Below are 26,851 nucleotides of genomic sequence, written 5' to 3' on the forward strand. Positions count from 1 at the left end.
ATGTTACACCGAGTATCTACACCATCTAAAATACATCAAACATGTGCTTTTTTGTATTGGAAAAAGTGAGAAAAATTATTAAACATAATAAAAAGAATCAAAGCGTATTTTCATACGGTGTAGTAAAATGTAGTGTAAGATTATTATTCCTCTATCTATCGCGTGAGCCGTATTTGGCATGTATTAAGTTGTTTATACTTTCATTGAATTGTTTAGTCTTATACTTTTCCGATGAATTAAATCTTTTGTTTAGGAAATTTTGGTGAGATAAATGAGTCAAAAAACATAAGCGAGTATTCAAAGGAGAGATTGTATTATTCATTGTGTTAGTAGACAAAGAATTAGACAAATATTTTAAGAGTTCTTGCAGGCTGGGAACAAACAAGAAAATTGGTTTGTGGAGAATTATTGTCGCACGTAATCTTTCTTACACATATGCAATACTTACAGAGAAGGTCTGAGTTATATGTCATCAAGTTCTGTGATGATTTTATTGTGAACTATTAGCATAAAAGTTGTTTGTAATATATGTTGCTTAAATTTTTAATGATATGATTTGGTCACTGTTGCCTTTCTGTAATCTATATTGGAGTTTTTTTAACCTAGTATCGTTTATTATATAAATTTATCATTTACAATATTCTTTGAATGTCGGAAGCTAAGTTATTTTCTTGTACTTATTTTACTACGTTTAGGTTCTACAAATATGAATTACGCGTTAAAAACTTATGTAAAGATACTTATATTAATTATTAAATATTTTAAAATGATGCCTCATCATTTGTATAGTTATTCTAATACAATTGATTTTATTTATTGTTGTTCACTATACAATTGAGTATTTAATTTCAAATTTACAGATACATCTAAATATTTTTTATATTTTTTCAACTAAATTTACACGCATGGTCGCACGATTATTTTATTAGTTGTAATTTTTACGTGATCCACTAAATGTCACTTGATTAGTATTAGATGGTCACAATTTAATCATAAGAGTTTGTCTTATGAATCTTTAGAACTCGATACACCCAAATAGTTGGATCGTGGACCCATCACAAATATTCTGTTGGATCGTGATAGGGATTACCCGAGGACCCGATGATGTTTTATTTGGTATCCATCAGTGTTGGGGTTGGCTAGCATTACGACATTCCTGCAAGTTTAATGATCTCTTCTGCATATTTCTTTTAGAGATAGAAATACCTTCTAAATGTCGAGTAACAAAGATACCTATAAAATAATCCATAGGACCTAGATCCTTTATTGCAAATTCAAAACTCAGCTTGGACATAATATACTCACGAAAAGAGTCGGGTGAAGCAGTTAGGATAATGTCATCTACATAAAGAAGAATGTATGTCATGTCATTCCCATGATGATAAATAAATAATGGGTGATAAAAAAATTCCTCAAGAGAATTCTACTGTAGAAACATAATTAGTGAACTGCTGATACAAGGTGTGTGGTGTTTGTTTAAGTCCATACAGAGACTTTTTCTTTAACAAAAACACATGGTCGGAAAATTGAGAATGATAGAAGCCTATTGGTTGGTGCATGTACACTGTTTCATCAAGGTTGTCCTACAATCAGGAATTTAACATCCAAAAACACCATGATTTTGACAAGGCAGTGTTGAGTATTGTGCGAACACCGCAATCAACACCTATTTGCCAGTTTGTTCCATTTTCTACAAGGCAAGCTTTATACCGCTTTAATAATCCTTTTGAATTCTATTTATTCATGAAAATCCATAAACTTTGAATAATATTAGCATTAGACGGACGAGGAACTAATTCCCACCTCTTCTTTTCAATAAGAGTATCATATTCATCTTTCATGGTCATTTTCTAGTTAGGGTCATGTAATACATCTATATAGTTTGCAGGTAAGAGGGGTATGGAATTTTGAGATGAAGTATGTAGGTTAAAAAGCCTGTGTGGTTTGACTATACCATGTTGGGTTCGGGTATTCATATGAGGTGAGAATTATGGTAATATTGGTGAAGGCGAATGTGTGGACATCAATGTAGTAGCTGAGATTTATTATTTGTCGTGAGTTGAAGGAGAAGAAGATATAAGTGTGGATGAAGAGGTCAGTGGGGAGGGTTGGTTGGGAGAACACATATATGAAAGTGGGTTTGAAGTTGGTGGTTGTGAATGTTAGATTGAAGGTTAGTTAGGGTAGGAGCACTTCGTGAAGGGGTGCCATAGGAGTAGGAAGAAAGGAAAAGTGTGGAGTCATGAATTTTGAATAATTCAGACCATGTATTATGCTATCTTTTTTCAATACTCAGTGTGATTTTCTTGAATTTTGTGATATTGAGCATAATTAAGAAAAATGAATAAGAGTAGGTGTGAGAGGAATGAAAGGTTGAGATCTCATTGATATATCAATGAGATCTTCGAGTGTAATTTGATCACACACACGCGCGCGTGTATGCGTGCGTGATCAAATTACACTCGAAGATCTTCAGGTGTAATTTGATATTTCCTCTCTCTTTCTCTCTCTCTCTCTCTCTCTCTCTCTCTCTATATATATATATATATATATATATATATATATATATATATATATATATATAGTCAGGATCAAATGACATCAAGGTGTCAAACTTAATAACATGACATCTTTGATAACTCTTTATTGCGTATTCGTATACCAAAATTCACCGTTGGATTGAAAGCTATTATTATATAGATCAATTAAAAATCATTTGATATGTCAACCAGATGCATAGAACTTAACATCTTACAAAACTTCAACAAAATCATTTATTTTGATATTTCTCTTTAACATATCAAATAACTTTCGATTGATGTAAAGTTTTATAGAAATAATCTGTATAATAATAATTTTTAATCCAACGGTGAAATTTGTTGTACAAATATGATGTCGATGTCCATATTAGGTAATTATTCACAATAAACTTTAATAATTTTTTTTATATATTTACAAAGTCTAATAGGTACATTGCAAATATTCACAAATTTTTATTTTAAAAATAATTAAAGTAAAAATTAAATATTTATTCAAATTTACAATTTTGATTAGTTTAGAACCTAAAATAGTTATAACAATTAAATTTATTTAAAAAATCAGATACAATTGAGAATAAATAAAGTAATATTTTTAAAAATTTGAAAATATTTTACATAGTCATATAGTCAATTACTTAAAACTTTTAAAATAATTGTTTTCTAACACAACATATATTATTTTGTCGATTAAAGTAAGACCAAAATTTTCAAAAATAATAAATGAGAAGTCAAACTCATACATTTATTTTTTTCTAATGCTTATCCATTAAACTTATTTAAGTAAACAACACAAATTTCATGTTTATGTGTAAAGAAAAGAAAAAAAGAGTACATAAAATTCGAATATACTCCTTATTCCTTACCCTTTCCATATCACCGCGCTCATCATAAATAATCAACGGTCACAACTAATTCCCATACTCGTCACGCACACCCAGTTGAACAAAAAACACCATAAATATATAAAATATTCGCAACCGAAATTAAAATAACCAAAAAAACCACTCTCAATTTCTGATAATCACTTTCTTTTTTCTCTCTCGCCAACGCTTCATTCATCTTCCAATTTTCGCTCTCAAAATTTTCCCCCATTTTCGTTCTTGCTCGCATCTTCAACAAACCCTAGCGCTTCTCTTCCTCACCGGCGACACTCGGAGATGTCAATGGAAGATTTGCGCTCCTTCGAAATCCTTTCCATGCTTCTTTCCGCGTTTTTCCGTTACAGTAGATCTCCTCGAATACCGAAAAATTCTATACACAATACGCAAAGAAAAGCTAGTTTCACCCCTGCGTGTTAAGGTTTCTTCTTCAATTTTCTATTCTCAGATTTTCCTTTAATTTTCCCCAATTTTATGGTCAAAATTGGAAACAAAAAAGTAAGATCGTTGACTAACGATAACGATTTTCTTCATTCGTCAAATATTTGTTGTTAGTTTGAATCTGAAAGATAATCGCTGTTAAATCAAGGTTTAAGTCTGAGAAATTTTACTGCTATGGTATGGTATGATATGATATGCTTCTAGGGTTTAAAATCGTGATTTCGAAATAGGTTATAGTTTATTGTTGTTGGAATTTCGGAGAAAAATATTTTTCTATTGTTCTATTTGTGTATTCTTGGCTCTTGAAGTGAAGTGTGTGTGGTGTTGAATTTTGCGTTTGGTGTTTTTGGCTGAGAAGTTGAAATGGGTGGAAAGTTAGAATTGGGGCTAGCGAAGAATGGTACTCTCGATCCGAGAGAGAAAGAGGCCAGGATTATACTTAGTCACATTAGGGCTCAAGGTCATCCCTACATTGAGTTACGTGAAAATGGAAAGAAATTCATATATTTCTGTGTTTTGTGTCTTGCTCCGTGTTACAGTGATAGTGTTGTGTATGATCACTTGAAAGGGAAGCTTCATAGGAAGAGATTGGATTCTGCTAGAGATACTATGTTGAAACAGAATCCGTGGCCTTTTAGTGATGGTCTTATATTTTTTGATGCTTTGACTGAGAATGAGAAAAAGCCGGAAACTACAAATGCCATCCAGAATGACAATCACGGTAGTTTTGCTATTGTGTCGTTTGGTGAAGAGGCTCAGTCGGATGCTCAACCAATTGCAACAGATGATACACAATCTGATGATTCTATGTTGGTGATTCCTCGTTTGAAGATTGCAACTGAAGCTATTGATGTACATGCTAGGAAAGTTGGCTTGGGGAAGATATCTGCCAGGTTTGCTCAGAAGTATGGCTCTTTAAATGGGAATGAAATTAGAAGAATATGGTGTGAATGGTTAGGTAAAGAGGATAGTCAAGAAGATGACATTGATGTTCAAGAGCATGATTTTGCTGTAGTAGTTTTTCCTTACAGTTATGATTTGGGTCGAGACAAAGTGCTTGAGGATACTAAGCCATTACTTCCATCTGCATCTATGGCAGAACTGGAAAATGGAAGGGAAAGTGGTCGAAAGAGAAAAGCACCATCTTCCGACCCTGAAGATGTTAGTGAATTTTTCCGTAAGCATTATGCTTCTTCTGCAGAAGAGTCTCTACCTTTGAGGAATGCCCCCTCGACATCAGCACTTGATCAATCCGACAGTCAGCTTTTTCGCACCAAGTTTGTTTCAAACAGGGCTACTAGGAAGGCAATGAGACGGCGAGAACGCTTGGCAGCAGAGAAAGTATGCAACATCTGTCAACAAAACATGATTCCTGGTAAAGATGTTGCAACATTTTTCAATTTGAGGACTGGAAGAGTAGCTTGCTGCAGTCGGAATCCAACTGGGGTAAAATCATTTCATTAATGCTCTGATCTTGTTTTGCTATATTTGTTTGTTACTAATAAAGCAAGCATGTGTAGAAACTTAAGATATTGAAAGTTGAAACTGCACTTTGTTCACAATACATGTATTTAAAGCTTTGAATAAGAGTTGGATTCAATTTTCAATTATCAAAACAGGAAAGTTATATTTGCACTTATTTGCAGGCGTTTCATGTGTTTCATACGGCCTGCGTCATACACTGGATACTCTTATGTGAATATGAAATAATCACAAATCGTTTAGTTAATCAAAATGGTAGTCAAGAAGGGAAGATAAAGAATGTATCCGGTAGTGGTAAAGAAGACAGGGATATCAAACATGTTTTCTGTCCAGAGTGTCAAGGTGCTGGTGTGATCATTGCAGATGAGTTGGAGCATCCAAAATTTTGTTCTCTGTCCCAGGTTTGTTTATTATGTGAATAATCCTTTCCTAATCCTTCATCTTATATAACCTCTCTTCCCTGTTTGTCTTGTGTTAAAAAAAAGTTTATTTTGAATTAATAATCTTCGTGCAGATGTTTAGATTGAAATTAAAGATAATTCTACAACGCAAAGAATGGATCAAGAATTCTGAAGATTTGCAGAATTGCTCGATTGGGTTTGATTTCCCTTTGGAATATGAAGAGATAGCTGAGGTATTTTACATTTGTACATTGATTTTCAACTAAACTTAGATGATAAAGTGTTTTTGATCTTCTAACATATATTGTGATGGCTTTGGTTACAGGAGAAAGTGGAGCCATTAAAAATGTTGCAATTCTATCGTGCAGATGATGAGCGCAGATGATGAGCGCGTGGTGAATTAGAATTGTGTGAATGTTACAACAGAGTTTGTAGACAGCTGTATATCTGAGTACATACATTGGCTTTGCATTTTAAAGAACTATGTGTAGCTTTTTAGGTAAATGTAGATTGGAAAAGACGAGTTACATAACCTCGTAGACAGTCTCCAAATTTAATATTGTGTATGTACATGTTCTTAGGACAAATGTGTACATGGTAAAGGAATATCAAATATGGTTTCAGAGTTGCATTCTTATTTCTGCCCTATTTAGTTTCTAATTATTAAGTTAACTATTGTTATGTGCAACCCGTGCATGAATTTAGTGGAGATTTATTTATTACCATTCATAATCGTTAAGATCCTAGGATCAATATCTTGAACCTTGTACTCCAAATAGTACTTCACGGAGAAGGGGAAAAACAATGTTATCTGATTTAGTGTGTTTGGTAGTAACTCATTTGGAGAGTATATATGGCATTCTTAAGAAGAAAAAACGTGAAAACAGAGAATCTTCAATTTGGAGCATTAGGGCCAGCTTACTTTATTTTGACTCTGGGACAAAAAACAAAAAAAGGCTTAATCAGTTTATGACATAAACGTCTGACATAATAAATGTATTCTATATAGAAGTTCAAATTGTGATTAAATATGAATGTGATAATTGTGATAAAACTTCTTAATTCAAAATTTCAAACATCAAATTATTTTTTGGGAAAAAAAAAAGTTAATTAAAGCAGTAGTCAATCAAACCATCTCTATTGATGAGAGTATGCGTGCGCTAACCGCACGTTTACATCAATTGCACCGTGATTTTTAGAAGCTAATATTGATAGCTTTTGTAGAATGCGTGGTTGGCCGTGATTTATACCAATTTTCAAACATAGGCTAAATAGTCTTTTGGTCCCTGTAAGTTAGTGTGTTTTTGTTTTTCGTCACTGTATTTTTATTTTTGGGATAAAATCCTCAAATGTTAAATTTCATTTGATTTTAGTCCTAAAGTGAAAATCCGCAGGAAAATTTGCAGGTTTCCTGCGGATTTTTCTTCGAATTTTCCTGCGAATTTCAATTTTAAGGACGAAAACCAAAAGAATTTTAACATTCAGGGACCATTTCCAAAAAAAATAAGATACATGGACGAAAATCAAAGACACGCCAACTTACAGGGACCAAAAGACTATTTAAGCCTAAAATAATTATGGGCAAAGATATATGTGTGTTGATGAGGGAAATAAGAGATTGAGAGTTTAGTTAAATTGAACCAAGTATTATATAAATGACTTGTAATACTGTAATCGAATAAATTCACAAGATAAAAAGAAAGAAAATTATAATTACTCTATAGTCGTAGAAATAGACACTATTGGCCGAATTGCGTTAAAAAAAGCGATCATGTCCATTATTTTTTACTTTCGTTTATCCTTAATCTTTTATACTAGTTATTGTTCTAACAATGGATATTAGATGACAATTAACTTTGGTATGAAATTCGACGTAACAAGGTTTGACGGGACAAGTAATTTCAAATTATGGCAAAGGAGGGTTAAGGATCTATTGACTCAACAATTTTTACAGAAGGCGTTGTGTGAGATGAAACCAAACGACATGGAGGATACCAATTGGGCAAAGATGAAGGAGAAGTTTGCAAGATTGATTCACATATGAGTTTCAGACAAGGTGATGTATCATATCCTGATTCTGACGACTCCGAATGAGGTTTGGGACAAGTTGGAGAGTTAATATATGTCAAAGACGCTGATGAACAAATTATTCGCAAACTAACAACTGCACTCTGAAGATGTAGGAAGAATTTGATTTGCATCAACATGTCAATGTCTTCAGCAACATAATCATCGATCTAGTAAGGCTTGGAGTGAAGATTGACGACGAGGATAAGGTAATTATCTTGCTCTTCTCGTTACCAGGTTCTTATGACCACTTGGTGGCTATTCTTACCTAGAAGAAAAACATTATCAGTCTTATGTGATTACTGGTACACTTTTGTTTCATTCTCAACGTGACGATCTGTTTGTGAAAGGGGGTCAAGTTCGTGGGGCAGAACAAGGGTGGTGGAGGTTTTGGAAAGAATGGGTCTAATTTAGAAATCGGAAAACAGTTGAGTGTTATGCAAACAGATTAGACATTGAAAGAAGGATAGTCCAAACAAAAAAGCAAGGCTCATCCACTTTTGCTTATGTGGTTAAAATTGATGATTCTGGCAGTGAAACATATATACTATGTGTTTCATCCAGCAAGTGCACATATGCATGGATTCTTAACTCTGGTTGTTCTTACCAAATGACACCACACCAGAAATGGTTCTCTACATTCAGGTCAGGTAATTTTTGATTTGATTATCTAGGTGATAATAAAGCTTGTAATATCACTAGAATAAGATAAGTTAAAATTGTTGTGGACGATGGTGCATGCGAACATTAAACGAAGTCAGATATATCCCAGAATTGAGGAAAAACTTGATTTCCTAAGATACTCTATAAGAAAATGTTTTCTTCTACATGTTTTATACAAACATTATGAAAGTTAGCAAGAGTGAATTGAATTCGATGAGATCAAGGAAGACTGTAGATAACCTCTACAAATTGTTGGGGAACATTATTGTAGGTAATATTGCATTAGTTGAGTTTGATAATGCAACCAAACTCTTGCATATGCGTCTAGGTCATCTCAAATGGCGTGGGATGATGGAACTTCATAAGAGAAATCTATTCAAGGGTGTTCGTAGTTGCGATTTGGAATTGTGCAAGTATTGTATACTTGGGAAACAGCGACGTGTTCGATTTAAGATCGAGAAGCACAAAACAAAGAGAATTATAGACTATGTGCATTATGATGTGTGGAAACCTAACAAAGAGGTGTGTGGGTTCTCTCATTTATACTCACCAAAAATCTTAAGGTGATAGGTGTGTGGATTTTCTCTCATTTATAAAGAGCTTAATCTCCAATTTTCTAAACAATGCGCGACTTCTCCACACTTGTTTCTTAACACTTCCAACTCAGATGGTTTTTCTCAACACTCCCCCCCTCAAGTGTAAGTCTATCAACAGCGCTCTCTCTCAAGCGGAAGCTCTTTCATGCACATTACACTTTGTACCGCTGTTGAAACTTTTTTCAACGGGACATGCCTCCTACCCCACCATCATGTGGGGAGAACTTTTGATACAAGTGAGCTAGTCCTTCACTCGAATCAACGACTCTAGATAATAGTGTTGGGACATCAATTTAGGAGTCAACATAAGAGATCATTATTACATTGGACATTCTTTAGGAGCTACACATCTTATGAAACACTACATACTCATCCAAAATATAAAGGTGATAGATGTGTGAATTTTCTCATTTATAAAGTGTTCAATCTTCACAATTTTCATGTTAAAGAACAAATTGTGGTTAATTCACACCACAACAACCACAATCGATTTTGCGATACTTGTATCAACCAAAATTCCGAAAATTTTTAAACGATCGTGGCCTTTTTTTAAATCTTATTTCATATGACATCGGAATTTTAAAATCTTAAATCTAAAGGTATTTTTAGAATTTCAACAGGGTGTCTCAGTTAACACATTGGTTGGGATGAATAACCCAAAATAAAAGTAATTAAAAGAAAAGAAAACTTGTATGAACTATGAAGTGCAAAAGTTAATAAAAAAACTGAAAATGCAAGAATAAATAAAAGAAAACTTGTATGAACTATGAAGTGCAAGTTAAATTATAATCGTTGAGGTTTGATTCTTCATGCTTGAAGCGCCATAGTACTAACGAGTGTTGAGAGCTCTGAACAAGAACAAAAAATGATGTCAAATCGCTCAATAACCAAAACGTTAAACCCATCTATTGTTTCTAGGTCTCTTCGAATGTTCTCAACAGAAACCCCTATTGGTTTCTCAGCATTGGAAAATCGCATACTCAAGAGCGGGGACCCAAAAACTTCCATGGTTCCTATTCTCAACCAATGGATTGAACAAGGTAGAGACGTTCCTCAACCTGTTCTCAAACGTATCATCACTCGTCTCGCCAATTATCGTCGCTACACTCATGCCCTTCAGGTATAACCTTCAAAGTTTCAATCTTTTTTCTTTTTCTTTTAGTGAAGTTAATCTGATTGAGAGCATTTGTTGCAAAGTTTAGTTGGGCCTGTTTGTTTTTTGTGTTTCGTTTTCTGATTTCAACTGTAGTTGCAAAAATGCCACCTTTTTTCACTTTGTTGTTATTAAGGTTTTTGTTTCTCTAGAAATAATAAAAATAATTTAGGGTTTAGGGTTTAGTAAGACCTGCCATGTAAATAAAGTGAGTGTAATAGAGATGAAGATGTAGCGGAATTTTTAACCATAATCTGCTATAACGGCGCCACAAAGCGTCCGGTATGGCGGGAATATGGTCCGCCTTGAATGTGCTTTGTATGAAGGCTGCTGTTCATATTTAGATACTGATTTGATTTGATGGCGAAATCATATTCAAGGATATGTCTTTTTCATTGTTCAACTAGTAATTTTAATGATGTTATATCTTCCATTGATTAATTACTTTTAATCATATCATTATCAAAACTTTCTGTTAGGTATCAGAATGGATGGGTGATAAGAGTAACAATGATTTATATCCTGGAGACATTGCTAAGCGGCTCAACCTAATATCTAAAGTTCATGGTCTAGAACAAGCACAGCAATTTTTCAAAGACATTCCCGAAGCTAAAATCGGGTTCAAGGTCTATGCTGCTCTTTTGAGCTGCTATGCAGAACATAAATCATTGGAGGAAGCAGAGGCTATCATGAAGAAAATCAAGAAGTTGCGTCCCGTGCACTTGACAGTGTGTTACAATATGATGTTAAAACTATATGCTCAGAAAGGTAAATCTGAAAAACTGGATAGGTTGATGCAAGAAATGAAAGAGAAGGACATCTGCAACGGTGCTACGTATACCATTCGGTTGAATGCTTACGCGATTTCTAAAGACATAGAGGGGATGGAGAAGCTACTAATGCAAATGGAAGTAGATCCCGTAGCAACTGTGGATTGGTATACGTATGCTACAGCTGCAAATGGTTATGTGAAAGCCGGGAATGTTGAGAAAGCCTCGCTAATGCTGAAGAAATCTGAAAATTTAGTTAATGGTCTGACGAGGAGGATTGCGTATGAATCTCTTCAAACCATGCATGCTGCGATTGGAAACAAGGACGAGGTTTATCGACTTTGGAATAGGTGTAAGAATCTTAGAAATTCTCTCAACTCAAGTTACTTATGTATGCTAAGTTCATTAGTGAAACTGGATGACATTGAAGGCGCAGAGAAGATTTTGCAAGAATGGGAATCTGGACATACGAGTTACGACATCAGAATTTCAAATATGATGATCACTGCTTACTGTAAATGGGGTCTCGTCGATAAAGCTGAGGCATATATCAAGAAACTTTTGGATAACGGCAAGGTATTGGATGGAAGTACATGGGACCGTATGTCGTCTGCATATCACAATGATAATGATATGGAAAAAGCAGTTCAAACATTGAAGAAAGCGACATTGGGAAGTCGACGAGGATGGAAACCTAGCGCCGTGACTTTGAGTGCTTGTATCAAGTACCTGAAAGAAAAAGTTGATGTGGAACAAGCCTTTGAGATTCTGAAATTATTTAAAGAAAAGGGTCATATCTCAGACACTGCCTATGATAAACTAGTAAGTTATGTTCATGGTGAAATACCTGATACAGAAGCATTCAATCTGATTAAAGAAGATTTACAGTATGAGAAGGTTCAACTTCATGATGAAGAAAACTAATGGTTCAATGTAAAAGATGCGCGCAAAGGATGTATTCAATTGTTTTTCGAAAAAGAGTAAATTCCTTTGTCCTAGCTTGTAGCTCTGGTTATTTATTTTCCTTTTGTTAGGAGACTTTGTTGCCCGATTATCGTCTTGTCTCTGATTTAATCAGCATCCTAATTTATTCACTCTAAATTTTTAAGACAGGTGATTCTATGGCACCAAAAACGTTACATTACTAACGCTATATCAAACAGGGTTTTTTTTCCATTACTATAAAAGCTAGTTTATGTAACAGATAAAAGATGATTTGAATGTCAGTTTAAAATAGATTTACTTTCATATATTTTTTAACTCCCATGTTTTATACAATATTCTATCTCCACTCTCCACTTTCAAACTCCCATTTTTTTTAGAAAGAGGAAGTAACATGTTAAAAGAGAGGAATTTTGGGAAATTAAATCCTCTCTCTTAATTAAGAATTTGTCCTCAAATTCGAGAGTTTTCATAACAAGATGAGAATATGAATCTCACATTTTCGACTTGAGCTCTTAAGTGGCTTCACCCAGATGCGATTCCTCCTCAAAGGACCTTCACGGGGAGTATTTACTTCTTAACGGTTAAATCGTGTAATCCACAATTCGGCTCGATTGAGGTTGAAAAGAGAGATTTGCTTCTACTTCGACCGTATCTGGAAGGGTGGGTTGAAAAGAATTTGGAAAAAACTTCTGGAGTTGCAGGTATCTACTTGAATATATCATGAAGCCCGGATAATGAAGGTGACAACGTTAACGGTTACACCACCCCGCCTACTCTTCTAAAAATTTGGTACACGTCATACTTATTGTCATATTTATTCAGATAAGATCTCAATTATAAATTAAGTAAATATAACAACTAACCGGAAGATATATGAGTTCAATGATTCTATAAATAAGGGGTTCACTCATATATGATCGATCCCTTAATCACCAACTTAGCTATTCATTATATGATCACACTTTGCATAACTTTAGCACCATAGTATCCTTATATTAGGCCCTCTTTTTTAAAAAAAAAAGAGGTATATGAGAAGAATCTCTCAGAGATCACTTCAATAAGTATGAATATCAAATCACTAGTTCCAGTGATCAACCTCTTAAATTCATATAAGAAAAACACTTGCATCAAATCATATCTCAACAAATAATTAATTGTGAGAAATAATTTAAATAAAATAAATGAATAAAACAGAACAAAAATGATAATAAAATGGATAAAATTGGCCCATTAGCCCATAGTAATCACACTTGACTCAATATAATGAGGAGGAATCTACCATACGCCCCAAAACTTAAACATGACACCCCTACAAATTGACAATTTGATCAAACTAATTTTTAATAGAAAAAATAAATTGCTGCAAGATTTTTTATTTATTTAATAATTGTTTGATTTTATTTATGAGCGAAATTTGTTGGGGATTATAACAAAAGTTTTGCTGGAAACACGTCACCTGCGAATTTTTCTACAAATTTTATGCATTTTAATTAGATTTTTTAAAATACCAAATTTTTAATTTTCTTATCATATTTTTCAAAATACTCAATAATATACGTAGGATTGTCACAAATTTTTTAAAATTTGGTTTTAGACAATTTTTATTTTTTAATTGTTTGACTGTTTTAATGTGGATTATACCAGAAAATATGTTTCCTACAAATTTTTCTGTCAATTATTAAATGAACACATTTTATGAAATTGTTAAAAGACAGATATCTAGTTTTTAAATTTTTATTGCATTTTCAAAATATTTGGTTATATGTAAGGGTGTCGAAAATAGGTTTTTTTTAAGGTAAATTGTTAGATACCTATGATAAGTAATTAAGTAATTAGATATCGGTACCTTTAGTGTAAATTAATTTAAAATTTGAATTTATTTTTTAATAAAATAATTATAAAATGTGATGTGTCATTGAATAATAGCATGAGTATTTTATTGTTAAGAGTTTTTTTTATTTGCAAAAATAGTAAATATGACAATATTAAAATGGAGTGGAATGGATAGAAGAAGTCAATTATAAAAGGAATATTATTGGTATTATAAAATTACATAGCTTGTCAGATTTAAGATGTGGGGTGCTTGGTTGATTCCTCAATAAAGAGTAGTCTGATCACTATGTGCAAACCGTCCAATATTGGTTGAATTTCATAATCAAAAGTGGTCCTTAGAAGTTTGAAAATGAATGCAGTAAATAAGCTATAAATCAAAATTCAGCAAATATAGGCACACACCACCATGTGCTTGTATAGATTCTACTCTGGTAACCATAAGTAATCCTACAACCCACAATATCTTTTCCTTATAAACCAGAGTTTGAAAAGGATGTCTGAAGTTTTAACAACCTGTACCTACATTTGAACAAAAGCGACCTATAAAACCACAAGAATCTCCCATTGAGTTCTAGAAAACAGATACGACAAAATAAATTGTTGTTTGAAAAGTTGTGTTATTTAAACATATAACTAAGTTTACCATTAAATGTCATATCTCTATATTTCACTTTTTTGTAATCTTTCAATTACATGAGTTTATTTATTTTTCTTAAAAACTTAGCAGCAAAAGACACACATACTAAATACTAAAGAATGAAAAATTACAGTTTCAAACCCGCACTCGAGATCAAACCAGATTGTGAATGGGCTGATTTCCCGGTCCAACAAACTGAATCGGCCGACTCGATTAAACATTGCATTAAACATCTCCCCTCCCTTCACCTACCAACTCCCAAACAAACACTAGAACACCAAGATGAAATTTTACTAGCAAGAGTTTATAACAAGCTGAAAGCTAAATATGAATTACAATTGCAAACTAATGCAAACATTTATTATTGTTTATAACTTCTGGAAATACAATACAGTTTAGTTTAAAACAAGCTGAAAGCCAAAATAAAACAGATGCAAACTTATCCAAACATCCATTTCATATAACTTAAAGAGAGACAGGTGATTATACCCATAACCTATCTCAGCATGCACCAAATATGTAACTTCTCTGATACATATGATACATCTAACTAAATCGGGATAACGCTTATATTCTATACAGGGTTGTATAATTGTATTGCACACACAAGATATGGAGCTGCAGTCAAAATAAGAGAAGAAACAATATTGTGCAACAAAGGAGGAAGAAACAGATTCTACCGAGTGACTTATCAGCTCGCCTCAAATGTCTTCTGATCCTAGGATTACTGATCCCCGAAAGATTGTAAGAATTCGGGTATGTATAAACGTCTGTCACTTGGTTTCCAAAGATCCTAGCATATATCATCTCACCAAAGACACCATAGCTTGTATCCAATGGATTGGTCAGTGAACCACCCGTGTTAAGCATTGGTGACGTGTATCGTTGAGTATGATTATGATAATGAGGATGATAAACCTGAGAAGTGTGTTGTGAAACAGTTGCAGCATCAAGTGATCTTGGTAAGTTAGTCATCCATGAAGGACTGGGCGGTCTCGGTGGTATGACACTCCTTACTTGCTGAGCATTGTCTTCGGAAGGCGGTGTGGTTTGGCCGCGACCGTAGAGCGGAACAAGTGATGATTTTGAAATTTCTGATTTGCATACTGGACACTGCGGCTTTTCCTTCTGCTTCTCTTGAGATTGGCCATGGACATTCAGCCATTTGTAAATGCAGGGCCAGCAGTAGAGATGGCCACAGAGAGTGACCACTGGATCTTGCACACACTCCAGACATATGTTGCAGTCAAAGCCACTCGAACCTGAAATCGCTTCAGCACCGGAGCATTTCCACATTCCCTGAGATGATTTATCTTCCAATGAATCAATTTGGTTCGCACCCTCAGCAAAATACTCATTTAAGGCCATTTTCTTTAGTCTTACAAAGCTCTTAGACTAGTAGTACCTGAATCTGAAAAGAAAAAGTATAAGTGAAAAAACTATAAGTGACTCCTAACAGATAATTCATCCTCCATTATTGAAGTTTCTTTAATAAAACAAAACCAGTCTTAAAATCAACAAAGAAGAAGTTCCTTGAAACTATAAAACACTATCCAGATCAAGAAACTCAAGTTATCTTAAAAATCCTAAACACCACCACAAGACAACTTAAGTGATTCAGAAAAACTAAAACTTTGGAACTTTCCATCACTTTACTTGAACTGATTAAGACATCACAACAACAACCTTGGTAGGTGAGAGATGAATGTGAACAGAACCAACCCACCTACCCAATTTTGTAGTAGTTTAAACATGAAGAGTATGTGCTTCAATTTCTTCAAAATAAACAACTATTTCCACCTCAAAGAGATAAGGTCCACAACAAAAAATGTCTAAAAAAACACAGTTTTAACCTCTTTAAAAAACATTAAAACTAAAGACTCAAGCTAATCTGACATTTGAATAGAACACAATTAATTCCACATTCACATGTCATGTCCCTACCTATCTAACAGCTTAACTAAAAATAATCAGAAAACAATTTTTAAGTAAGAAGCTAACAAAAGTAGATAGATCATAAACTCAATTCCATATTATTAAAACAAAATCTAATAATAGTTAAAATAAACTAAAGTAGAAATGAGAAAATCATGAGTGAAACAAAAGGGTTCTTATTCTTATAAATAATTGAGACAAAAAAAAAAAAGTCACAATCACACCAACTATCAGATAAGATCAAATGAACAGTATCAGCTATATTGTCAAATATATACTCATTATTCTGAAAAGGCAAAACAGAAAAGAAAAAAAAAACAGTTTCAAATAAAGGCTGAAAATCACACAAAAATCTCTGTGAACATGGTGGCATAAGCTGAAAATCAGATCAAATTGCAAATCACTGAAACAATTAAGCATCAAATTTCAACGGAATAATAAAAAAATAAGCAGAAAAATTCAAATTAATAAAATTAAATTTTGCGTAGTGAATAGTGAATAATAGTTATAGTTAGGTTAAAATTAGGATATGAAGCTCGAAAAACGAAACATGATTGAGAGGATCGAAGCATGATTGATAGTATGAATCGAATTAAGAGAGAAATGATAATGGCAGTAAGAGAGAGAGGGGTATTTTGGTACTTACAGTGATGGCGATGAGGAGGAAGAAGAGTAGGGAGGTGTGAGGAAAATCGTGATTGAGATGAATTGAAGGAGGAGGAGGAAGAAGAAGAAGAAGATATTTTAGTATATAAAGAAGAGTGTTGTTCCCAACGAGATTCTACTGATGTGGATTTTCGATGGATTTTGTAACTGTGGGCAAAACTCTCTTTATGTTTTTTGATATTATATATTATATTTGATTTTATTTGATTTTAGGCTAAATTACCTCTAGGGTACTTTAACTTATTTAAATGTAACAACTTGGTCCTTTATGTTATTTTTGCTCCACAATAGTCCTTTAAGTTACCTAACACTATCAACGTTGCCCTTGGTCAAAGGTTCCGTCCCAAAAATGATGATTTGTCACTAACGGTGCTGAGCTGTCCGTTAAGTTATGCTGACTGTGAATATATCATATTGTTTATTTAATTTGGGGAAAAAATTCCTACAAATCGTGAACCCTAAGCTTTCTGGGTTTACAATTCCATCTCATTCCCAAAACCGTGAACCCTAATTTTTTTCTCCTCTCCGTCAATGGCCCAACTCGGTAGCAGCGCAACAAATCGTAGAGCTGAGAACTCAATTTCGTTAATATCGAGTGCGTCTCAATCTGGAATTGAACCGTTATGTTTGTGTGGATCCAAAGCAGCGATAAGATCAGTTAAGAAGAAAGGAAGAAACTTGGGGAAGCTATTTTGGGGATGCAGATACTTTAAGGTATGTATGTTGTGATTAGGTTGGATATGATATTTAATTCTTATGTGTCTGAGTTGGGTTTAATCTTGTTGATTTTGTTAACAGAGTGAAGATGATAATCCTGGTTGCAATTTTTTTCTGTGGTATGAAAATCAACACAGTGATGAAAGCAAACAAGAGATACAACACGCTGCATTATCAAGGTGTTTTAAATGTGACGAAAAGGATTTACAACTCAAGATGCTTAGGAGGGATGACAACTACAACAAGGATATCATGAAGAACATTTTGAAGATGATGAAGATGCTATTTTATGTCATAATCTGTTTAGTTTTGATTGTTGTAGTGTTGATTTGTATGTTGTTTAAGGAGTGGTGATCATAGTTAATGTTAATGTTATGGTTGTAACAAGTAGTTTTTGGCCCCTTGATGTAATATTTTATGACAATTGGAGTTTAATGCTATCTTCTTGATCTGTGTTGCATATTCCAGTTTTGATACTGCAATTTACTACTTAGTGCAATGTACAAATGAAGATCTGGTTGTTACAATATAAGAATCAGTAAGACATAGTTGTTACAATTTAAAAACTTAAAGGATCTGTTTGTTACAATTTAAAATCATAAATGATCAGTTTGTTACAATTTAACACATGACTGATATACATTGTTACACAGAAACCAGTTTATAACAATGTTATACACAAACCAGAATTAGATAGTAAATCAATAAATAACCAAAACATTGCATATTCAATCAACCAAAACATTGTCAGTTGGTATTAAACACTTCATAACAGAATTACATAGTAGATAGCTGAGTACTTAACTAGATCCCAAAAAGAAATTCAACCAGTTTACATCAAGGTTACATAGTAGATAGGATAGTACTTAACTAGATAGCTGGTATTAAACACTTCATAACAGAAAAACCAGTCAAAACATTAGATCCCAAAATAATCAAAACATTAGATCCCTAAAAGCACCAAACAAGGTTACATCCTATTTGGATTTTCTTTTATAAGGCATCTTGGGTCTCTGACTTGTTGGTGGCTGAAATGCTGCTGTTGGTCCTTGTCCTTGTCTAGCCCTCCTCATGGCAAGTAGTTGAGCAACTGTGATTGAGTGGCGTGTTTGAACTCCTTGTTTTTGGGTCACTGCTGATTGCCTTGTTTGAACTCTACTTGTTGGTTGGCTTTGGATGGTAACATTTTGAGACTGCTTTTTTTGAACTCTATTTGTAGGTTGAGACTGGGCAGTTGTGGGAGTTTGGGTGGGGACAGTGGTGGTACTTTGAGATTGGGCAGTTGTGGGTGTTTGAGATTGGGCAGTTGTGGGAGTTTGGGTGGGGACAGTGGTGGTACTTTGAGATTGTGCAGTGGTTGCATTGCTGGACTGTCTTGGTGCAGATGGACATGATGATTTGTTATGTCCAGATAGACCACATGCTGAGCATTTATTTGGCAAGCCCTTTCTGGAAACAGTAGTACTATCCTTCCTCTTTTCATCAGCATCTCTATTTCTTCTCTTTTTTGGCCTCCCAGGTGCCCTTCTAGATGGGGGAGGAAGAATGTCAGGATATGGTGTCAATTCCCACAAGTTCTCCCCATTTGTTGGATATATCAGAGGTGCATAGCAAGCTTGGTATGTCTCCTTCCTAAACCAGGAAGGAATGTACTCAGTAGGATCTTCAGATCTATTGAGGATACAAGACAATGCATGGTGGCATGGAATCCCAGTCAGCATCCAACTCCTACAAGAGCACTCAAACTTATTGAGGTCAACTGTGAATTTTTCCCCAGTCACACTAGTATGCCTCACTTCATAAATCATGTTGCCTGATAACCTGGAAAAAAGAGGATTATATGAGTATAGTGTTTCAGAATTAATGTCATTTATGATGTGTCATTTGAATTACCTTGCTATAAAAAACCTTGAGAATTCCTGCCTTCTTTCTAGAACTTTCTTAATTCTTGGTAGTACAGACTCATCATACTCTTCAATTTTGGCTCTATTAGTTGCCCATCTATCCATGAGGTACCCTCTGATCTCCTCCATCATTGTTACAATTGGCTTTTGTCTTGGTCCAATAATAACACTATTAAAAGTTTCAGACATATTGTTAACCAAAACATCACTTTTTGTTGCATATTTGAATTGTGATTTACTCCAAAATCTAGGAGGAATCTTCAACAAATGCTTGTATGCTTCCTCATTAACCTTTCTCATCTCCCTCATTTCCCTTTCCCATGCTTGGGGATAGGTTGCCTTTGCTGCCCTCCACATTAATTCCTTCAATTGCTTGCCTGGAAACCTTTTTCTAAAGTTGCTATATAGATGTCTAACACAGAATCTCTGGTCAACTCCAGGCAATAACTCCTCTATTGCAGGTAACAGTCCCTAATCATGTAATGAACAAACAGTGTTACATAGTAGATAGGATTTAATTTGTTACATTTTTAAAAGACAAAGGATTGAATTGTTACAAAACAAAAAAAGTTAAGACAATAATGTTACCTTCTGCTGATCTGAAATGAAAGTGAATTTCTTACATACTTCTGGTCCTCCCAAGTCTCTAACTAGCAGGTCAAAAAACCATGCCCAAGAATCTTTTGTCTCAGCTTCAACTACAGCCATTGCAATGGGCAACATTTGATCATTTGGGTCTCTCCCAACTGCTGCAAGAATCTGCCCACCATAGTTGCCCTTGAGAAAACATCCATCTATTCCTATTATTGGTCTACAAACTTGGAAACTTTTCTTGCAAGCTTCAAGGCACATATAAAGTCTATGGAAGCTTGGTAGTAATGGCCTGCTAACATAATCTTCTGGTTGTTGTTCAAATTCAGTAGGATTCACATCAGTTGCTTGGACATTGATCTTAATGGTGCTGTTTGGGTTAGATCTTAGTAGCTCATGTGTATAGTCATAAAGTCTTCTATATTGTTCCTTGAAAGACCCTTCAACCATATCTAATGCTGCCTTTCTTGCCCTGTAAGCTTTCATCCTATTCATTCCAGCATTCCATTTTTCATGTACTTTGTCACAAATAGCAGTCAGTTTGACACTGGGGTTAATTCTAACTGTTGAATACAACTTCTTCCCTAGCCAGTTTGTATTAAACATCCTAACATTATACTCTCTACTACAAGTGTGATTATCATTTAATGTTCTTAACTGCCAAGTATCCTCATGTGGCAATTTAGAACACAAAGCCACCCATCCACAACCTTCCTTGCAACCCACTCTGACTCTAGTCTTATCATTCTTCAGGTATCTTAAATCCCTACCATTGTGAACAGCATAACTTGCTACAGCTTCCTTGAACTCTTCCCTTGTTGAAAACAAGCTTCCTAACACCCACTTATAGTCATTGAACTTCTTAGGAGGAACAAATGATGGATACTTTACCTTCTCACTCTCATCTGAATAATCACTACTCATGTCATCCTCACTTATTAGCTCTTCAGTTTGATAGTCAGAGTCAGACAACCCATGACATACCTTCCTACCTATGCTCCTTTTTTTAAATCCAAAATCAAGAACATCTTCCTCACTTGATGTTTCTACACCATCTGCATTTAATCCTTCATCCACTTGTTTTTTCTTTGGTCTTCCCTTTTTTCCCTTATTTAAGCTTCCTGAACTTGCCTTTTTTGGAGTTCCACTACCACTTTTTTTTTTCTTTGGTCTTCCATTAGTCCTCTTCCTTTTTTTAGATGTCTCCTCTGGCAGTAGTTCATCAAGAGGTTGATCATTTTGGCCAGCTATGAACCCTTCTCCAACTAACAATTCTCCAAATCCATCATTTAAAATCTCATCAGCTGAGTCATAAAACCCTTCTATTATGTCCCTGTCAGTTACTTCACCTACTTCAGTTTCAGAGTGGGCCTCATTTGTTTCAGGTTGGGCCTCTTTTGATTCAGATTGGGCCTCATTTGTTTCAGGTTGGGCCTCAGTTGTTTCAAGTGGGACCTCAGTTGTTTCAGGTGGGACCTCAGTTTCAGGTGGGACCTCAGTTGTTTCAGGTGGGACCTCAGTTTCAGCTGGGACCTCAGTTTCAGGTGGGACCTCAGTTGTTTCAGGTTGGGCCACTATGTCAGGTTGGGATATAGGGTGAACAATGTATATATCAACTTTTCCATTTGTCTTAGACCAGTTCAGTGCTTCTATAGCACCATAGTCATCTTCTAACGCTTTCAATGTCCCAGCAAAGTCGTACCAAATTTCAAGCACCCCTGGATATCCCATCTCATTAACAACCCCCAAAATCTCAAAGTAACTCCATTTATCAGCATCACATTTCCAGTTCGACACTTCCCCTTGTTCATACTTATCACCGGCGAAAAATCCCCCATGATGGAAATCAACATAAAACTCATCCATGTCCAGATTGACCTAAGAACATCAACAACACAAACCCAACAACCTAATGATTATCAAACCCTAACATTGCTAACGTCAACAACACACACACCCAACAACCTAATGAGTATCAAACCCTAACATTGTTATTATCAACGACAAACACACATTCAGCAACAATCAGTTTAGAATATGTGATACATACCTCAGCAATGCTCTTGTGTACGAGCACCTTCGCCTTCAGCTCCGTCGTCGTCTACGAGCACCTTCGCCTTCTGCTTGACCTTCTACTTTCTTCACCTTCTGCGTGACCTTCTAATATCTTCACCTTCCTTCTATTTTAGAGTTACAACGTAAAAAAATTAATTTTAAACATAAAAGAATAGTGGACACATAGGACTGGACACATCAACAACTTAATGGACACATCATCTTTTTTTAACATGACATTTGACCAAGTCCAACGTTGAGGACGTTAGGTAACTTAAAGGACTATTGTGGAGCAAAAATAACATAAAGGACCACGTTGTTACATTTAAATAAGTTAAAGGACCCTAGAGGTAATTTAGCCTTGATTTTATCATGATTTTTTTTTTAATGAATACTATTTCATTGTTAAAGAATAAAATAAAATAATTTGATTTTAGGATAAAATATATTAAAAAAACTTTTGATTTTAATGTAAAATTGGAAATATGGTCAAAAAGTTTATTTTTTTTCCTAGTAAAGTAAAAGGAGGTTTATTTATTGATGGAAGAGTAAATTAATACTACTATGCCTTTTGTATAGATTCTTTGTCAATATAAAGTGTAAATAAAAAAAAATATTAGTTTTTGAGGAGTATTAAAGTTTTGAAAAATATTGTAATTAATTGTAATTATATTTATGTTTTATTTTGTTTGTAGTCATTGAAAATTTATTTTGAATTTGATTTAATGATACCAATACGTGTTTAAATGTTTAAATGGTTTTGCTTCTTAATTTTAATATTATTTAGAGTTTAATTTATATGCGCCGCCGACAGTGTATATTATACACTATCATCCAATAGAAAACTAATAAAATGTCATGTTATTAAAATAATTTTTAAATTAAAGTGTGATTTATTCTCATATAAAGTTATGATTGATTACCAATCGTTAGTTGTTCTAGTGGTGATTAGCGTTAGATTTGGTAGGGAGAATCACGGTGAACCCCCGCAACTGCGATCGGGAGGGGGCTGGAACCACTTGAAGTCAGAATTGACCCTCGAACCAGACTAAACCGTTTTACACTGTCAATGTATGTTATAGTTTTGTTTTTTTAAACATCTCATTATATTGTGTAGTTATATCTATCATTGATTTTATAGAATTAAATTTGTAATGCATTTTTAAAATATTTAAAATAAATTTATGAACATATGAATATTTTATATGTGATTTATTCCATACAATTTTAATTTTATATTTTTAATTTATTTACTAAATAGTTTGACCGTAAGTTTAACCGATTAAATCAAATTAACTTTGAACCGCAAGTCTTGTCGGTTCAACCTCTAGTCTAATTTTTAAAACATTGATTACTAGTGACATTATGACATCACATGTATTTCTCACTTCCCTTATAAGAATAAGAAATTAATTTTGCTGTTTGAAATATATTTAAAAAAAAAAACATTATCTTTTCAAAACAATAAAGGATAGTATGTATGTTAGGAATATAGCTTTTCAATATTATTTAAGATTATCTTTCTAACCCATTTTTTAAATTTTTATTGAGTCACATCTGTTGAAATAAAGTTATCAATTGTAAAAATATAAATGATAATTTATTTATTTTTAAATATAATTTAAGTTTTATTTTATATTTAGTACTTATAACTTATAAATTTATTCTAATAATCTTAACCATAGTAATCTTTTACTTTCTAAAAGATGAATTGTTATATTTTTTTAACTTTTTTTACAATAATAATACAATTATATATTCATTTTGTTAACACCCGAAAGTTATCCGAAGGTTATCATGGATTGAACTAGAGTCAACTTTTATCAACTCGTTCATAATTATATATGTATATTTATTTATGTGTAGCAGGATAAGATAATATAATTTTTTATTTTTTTTATAAATTGAGTATCTTTTGAACGCACGTAAAGATTAATCTTTTAAATTTTATAAGATCATAATAAGTAATAAACAATAATGCTGCGTATGAATTTAAATCTAAAATTTCTAGTTAAATTGGAAAAAATACTATTAACTCATACACATCCTATTAATTAACGGAAACCAATTATGTATATCATTATTATTTAGTTTTAAAAAAAACTAACAATTATATCTAGAAGTTTCCCACTTTAGTTTTGTTCTTTCTTTTATTTTGAGATAAAAGGCTAATACAAGTGGAGGGTGAACAAAACAATAAGTATCAGATAGAATAATATATAATATTATAGAATAGTACATAATAATTTTTTGCACTACAATTTGATAATTGAGGTATTGACATTTTTTAAAAAATAAATTTGTTTAAAATGATAAAATAGTCATTACTCCAAAACCCTCTTTCAATACAATTTTGGCTTTTTTTTAAAGAGTGAAGACCCATTTTGGTCTCTCACACAAATTAAACAACCCAAATTAGTCCGTCAAAAAAAGAACCCGATAAAATCCTTACAAAATTTAACCGGACCATATTAGTCTTTATGTTAATATTTTTTTTCAAACCGTTTTTTTCATACTTTTAAACTGTGATTGAATTGCGGTTTTTAATTTTTATTTCACTTTTTAAATACTAAATTAATTTTTAATTATAATTTTATTTTAAAACAATTCTGAATTAATAATATTAAAAAAGCCAAAATTATTTTTTATATAGAATTGAAGCCAGAACATTTAACCAATATTTTAAGTATTTACCACTAGTCCAATGTACATTCATGACAAATAATTTCTCTTATAATTTTTAGTAACATTAAATGATTTTGAATTTAAAATAAAAAAGTTAAAATTTGTACTAATAGGGTCTTAAACTCAAGTCCGTTCAAGTTAAATGATAGTCATTTTACAACTAAACAAATCAATTTCTATTGTTCATATTCTTAATAATGAATACTTAAGTTAATAATTTAGAACAAACATTTAATTATTTTAAATAACAAACAAATAAATATATGTATAATTGTAAAGGAATTAGATTTGAGACCTCAATGATACAAATTTTATAATTTTTGTTTTAAATTCAAAATTATTTAATATTATTAAAAAAATTGAAATTTATTTGTCTTGAATTCATATTGGCCTAGTGGTAAAGACTTAAGATTTTGTTCAAAAGTCTTGGGTTTGATTCCTTATAGGAATTAATTTTGGTTTTTTGGATACTACTTAATCAGAGTTGTTTAAAAATTAAATTAAATTTATTAAATCAAAATTATTTAAAAATGAAATTAAAAATAAAAATTAATTTAGTATTTAAAAAATAAAATATAACGTGGCATTTCAGTCACTGTTTAAAAGTAGAAAAAAAAACTATTTGAAAAAATATTAATAGAAGGACTAATATGATCCAGCTAAATTTTGTAAGGGATTAAATAGAATCATTTTAATTGTGAGAGATTAATTTGAGTCGTGTAATTTTTATAAGGGAGTAAAATAAATTTTCACTCTTTTTAAAATTTCATTTTCAAAAACCTCCTTCTCCTTTCCAAACTCAAACTCGAATAAAACCTAAATGAATATTATAGATTCTAACTCGCACTAGAATGTATTTACAGTATCAACTTACTTTGATTAACGGATACTAAATTACTTTTCAGATAATATAAATATATCAATAGCCTTTCCTGTACCACCACTCACCAGACACCAGCTCTGGTTTGACCACAGAATAGTCAATTTTTATTTTCTATTTTCATTAAAATAAATTCCTAAAATATATTCAAATAAATACGCTTAAATAAGTATATCACAAATTGTAAGAAAATAACATATGTTTACTTACAAGAAGGAATTGTATGTATCACACGTGGACCACTAAGAAATGGTCCATAAGTGAACATAGACATCACAACCATCAATTTTCCACATTTTTAAATCAATGGTCGGCATTTAATAATATTGTAAAGGCTAAAATTAACAATGAAGATTCGAGAGGAAAGAGCACTAGCCAATGAGAAAATAGTTTGATATTAATCTATTATTAATATTACGAATGCGTAAACGTGTGATCTATTGCAAAGAAATTTGGTCCCTTAATACATAAGTTAGAATTGATTAACCTTTTAGGTTGTGCTTGTTTGAATAGAAAATGAAAAGAGAAAATAAGAGGCGAGAGAAGTATGAGAGAAGTTGGATATTTAGGCTGCTTGGTTGATCGAAGAAACAGGGAAGAGAGACTGAAATTGGTGGGACCCATCACTTTTTCATTTCTTTTCTACCTAGCGAAGAAAGTAGAGCAGATGGACATTTTTACCGTTTCTTCCATATATACCCTTTTTTGATTGCTTCAGCTTAGCTTTCTTTCATTATAATTCCTGACTAAACAACTTAAATATTTAAATAGTATACATTCCAATTTAAATAGTATAATTGGAGCAACTCATATTTTCTTTCACAAATAATAACTTAATAACTATAACATTAGTGAAGGAATGTGTGTTGTTATTTAATTGAGTATGGATCTTAATTTGATTTATTAAACTAAAGCAATTAAATTTAATAAGAAATTGTATATAAAGTCAAATAAAATAAACTATGTTTTACATAATTTCAATTAATATATCTTGAAATAGTATAAAATGAAA

General features: G+C 32.8%; 5 protein-coding genes across 7 annotated transcripts; 3 read left to right on the forward strand and 2 right to left on the reverse strand.

Annotated features, from left to right (window-relative positions):
* Positions 1–3,518: 3,518 nt before the first annotated feature.
* LOC131653757 (uncharacterized) lies at positions 3,519–6,379 on the forward strand. The gene is made up of 4 exons (XM_058924032.1): positions 3,519–5,305; positions 5,506–5,742; positions 5,856–5,975; positions 6,068–6,379. The coding sequence occupies exons 1-4, from the start codon at positions 4,223–4,225 to the stop codon at positions 6,125–6,127; spliced, it is 1,500 nt and encodes a 499-aa protein (XP_058780015.1). The 5' UTR covers positions 3,519–4,222; the 3' UTR covers positions 6,128–6,379.
* A 3,437-nt stretch (positions 6,380–9,816) lies between these two features.
* On the forward strand, positions 9,817–12,092 carry LOC131648122 (pentatricopeptide repeat-containing protein At2g20710, mitochondrial-like). Its single transcript, XM_058917908.1, has 2 exons — positions 9,817–10,188; positions 10,701–12,092. The coding sequence occupies exons 1-2, from the start codon at positions 9,934–9,936 to the stop codon at positions 11,913–11,915; spliced, it is 1,470 nt and encodes a 489-aa protein (XP_058773891.1). The 5' UTR covers positions 9,817–9,933; the 3' UTR covers positions 11,916–12,092.
* Positions 12,093–14,752: 2,660 nt separating this feature from the next.
* LOC131653759 (E3 ubiquitin-protein ligase RMA1H1-like) lies at positions 14,753–17,150 on the reverse strand. 3 transcript variants are annotated; one of them, XM_058924035.1, is made up of 2 exons: positions 16,988–17,150; positions 14,753–15,811 (listed from the first exon to the last, which is right to left on the reverse strand). In XM_058924035.1, exon 2 carries the CDS (start codon positions 15,772–15,774, stop codon positions 15,031–15,033), a length of 744 nt encoding a protein of 247 aa, XP_058780018.1. In that variant the 5' UTR covers positions 15,775–15,811; positions 16,988–17,150; the 3' UTR covers positions 14,753–15,030. The 3 variants fall into 3 exon arrangements, with proteins under 3 accessions (XP_058780018.1, XP_058780017.1, XP_058780019.1); XM_058924034.1 differs by having other exon boundaries at positions 14,753–15,817; positions 16,988–17,149; XM_058924036.1 differs by lacking the exon at positions 16,988–17,150 and adding an exon at positions 16,137–16,961 and having other exon boundaries at positions 14,753–15,817.
* A 79-nt stretch (positions 17,151–17,229) lies between these two features.
* On the forward strand, positions 17,230–18,201 carry LOC131653761 (uncharacterized). The gene is made up of 2 exons (XM_058924037.1): positions 17,230–17,721; positions 17,806–18,201. The coding sequence occupies exons 1-2, from the start codon at positions 17,539–17,541 to the stop codon at positions 18,076–18,078; spliced, it is 456 nt and encodes a 151-aa protein (XP_058780020.1). The 5' UTR covers positions 17,230–17,538; the 3' UTR covers positions 18,079–18,201.
* Positions 18,202–18,420: 219 nt separating this feature from the next.
* Positions 18,421–22,481, reverse strand: LOC131653758 (uncharacterized). The gene is made up of 4 exons (XM_058924033.1): positions 22,270–22,481; positions 20,217–22,097; positions 19,618–20,099; positions 18,421–19,545 (listed from the first exon to the last, which is right to left on the reverse strand). Exons 2-4 carry the CDS (start codon positions 22,083–22,085, stop codon positions 18,702–18,704), a joined length of 3,195 nt encoding a protein of 1,064 aa, XP_058780016.1. The 5' UTR covers positions 22,086–22,097; positions 22,270–22,481; the 3' UTR covers positions 18,421–18,701.
* Between the last annotated feature and the right edge of the window lie 4,370 nt (positions 22,482–26,851).

This window comes from Vicia villosa, linkage group LG2 (genome assembly GCF_029867415.1).
Source record: "Vicia villosa cultivar HV-30 ecotype Madison, WI linkage group LG2, Vvil1.0, whole genome shotgun sequence".
NCBI classification, from domain to species: Eukaryota; Viridiplantae; Streptophyta; class Magnoliopsida; order Fabales; family Fabaceae; genus Vicia; species Vicia villosa.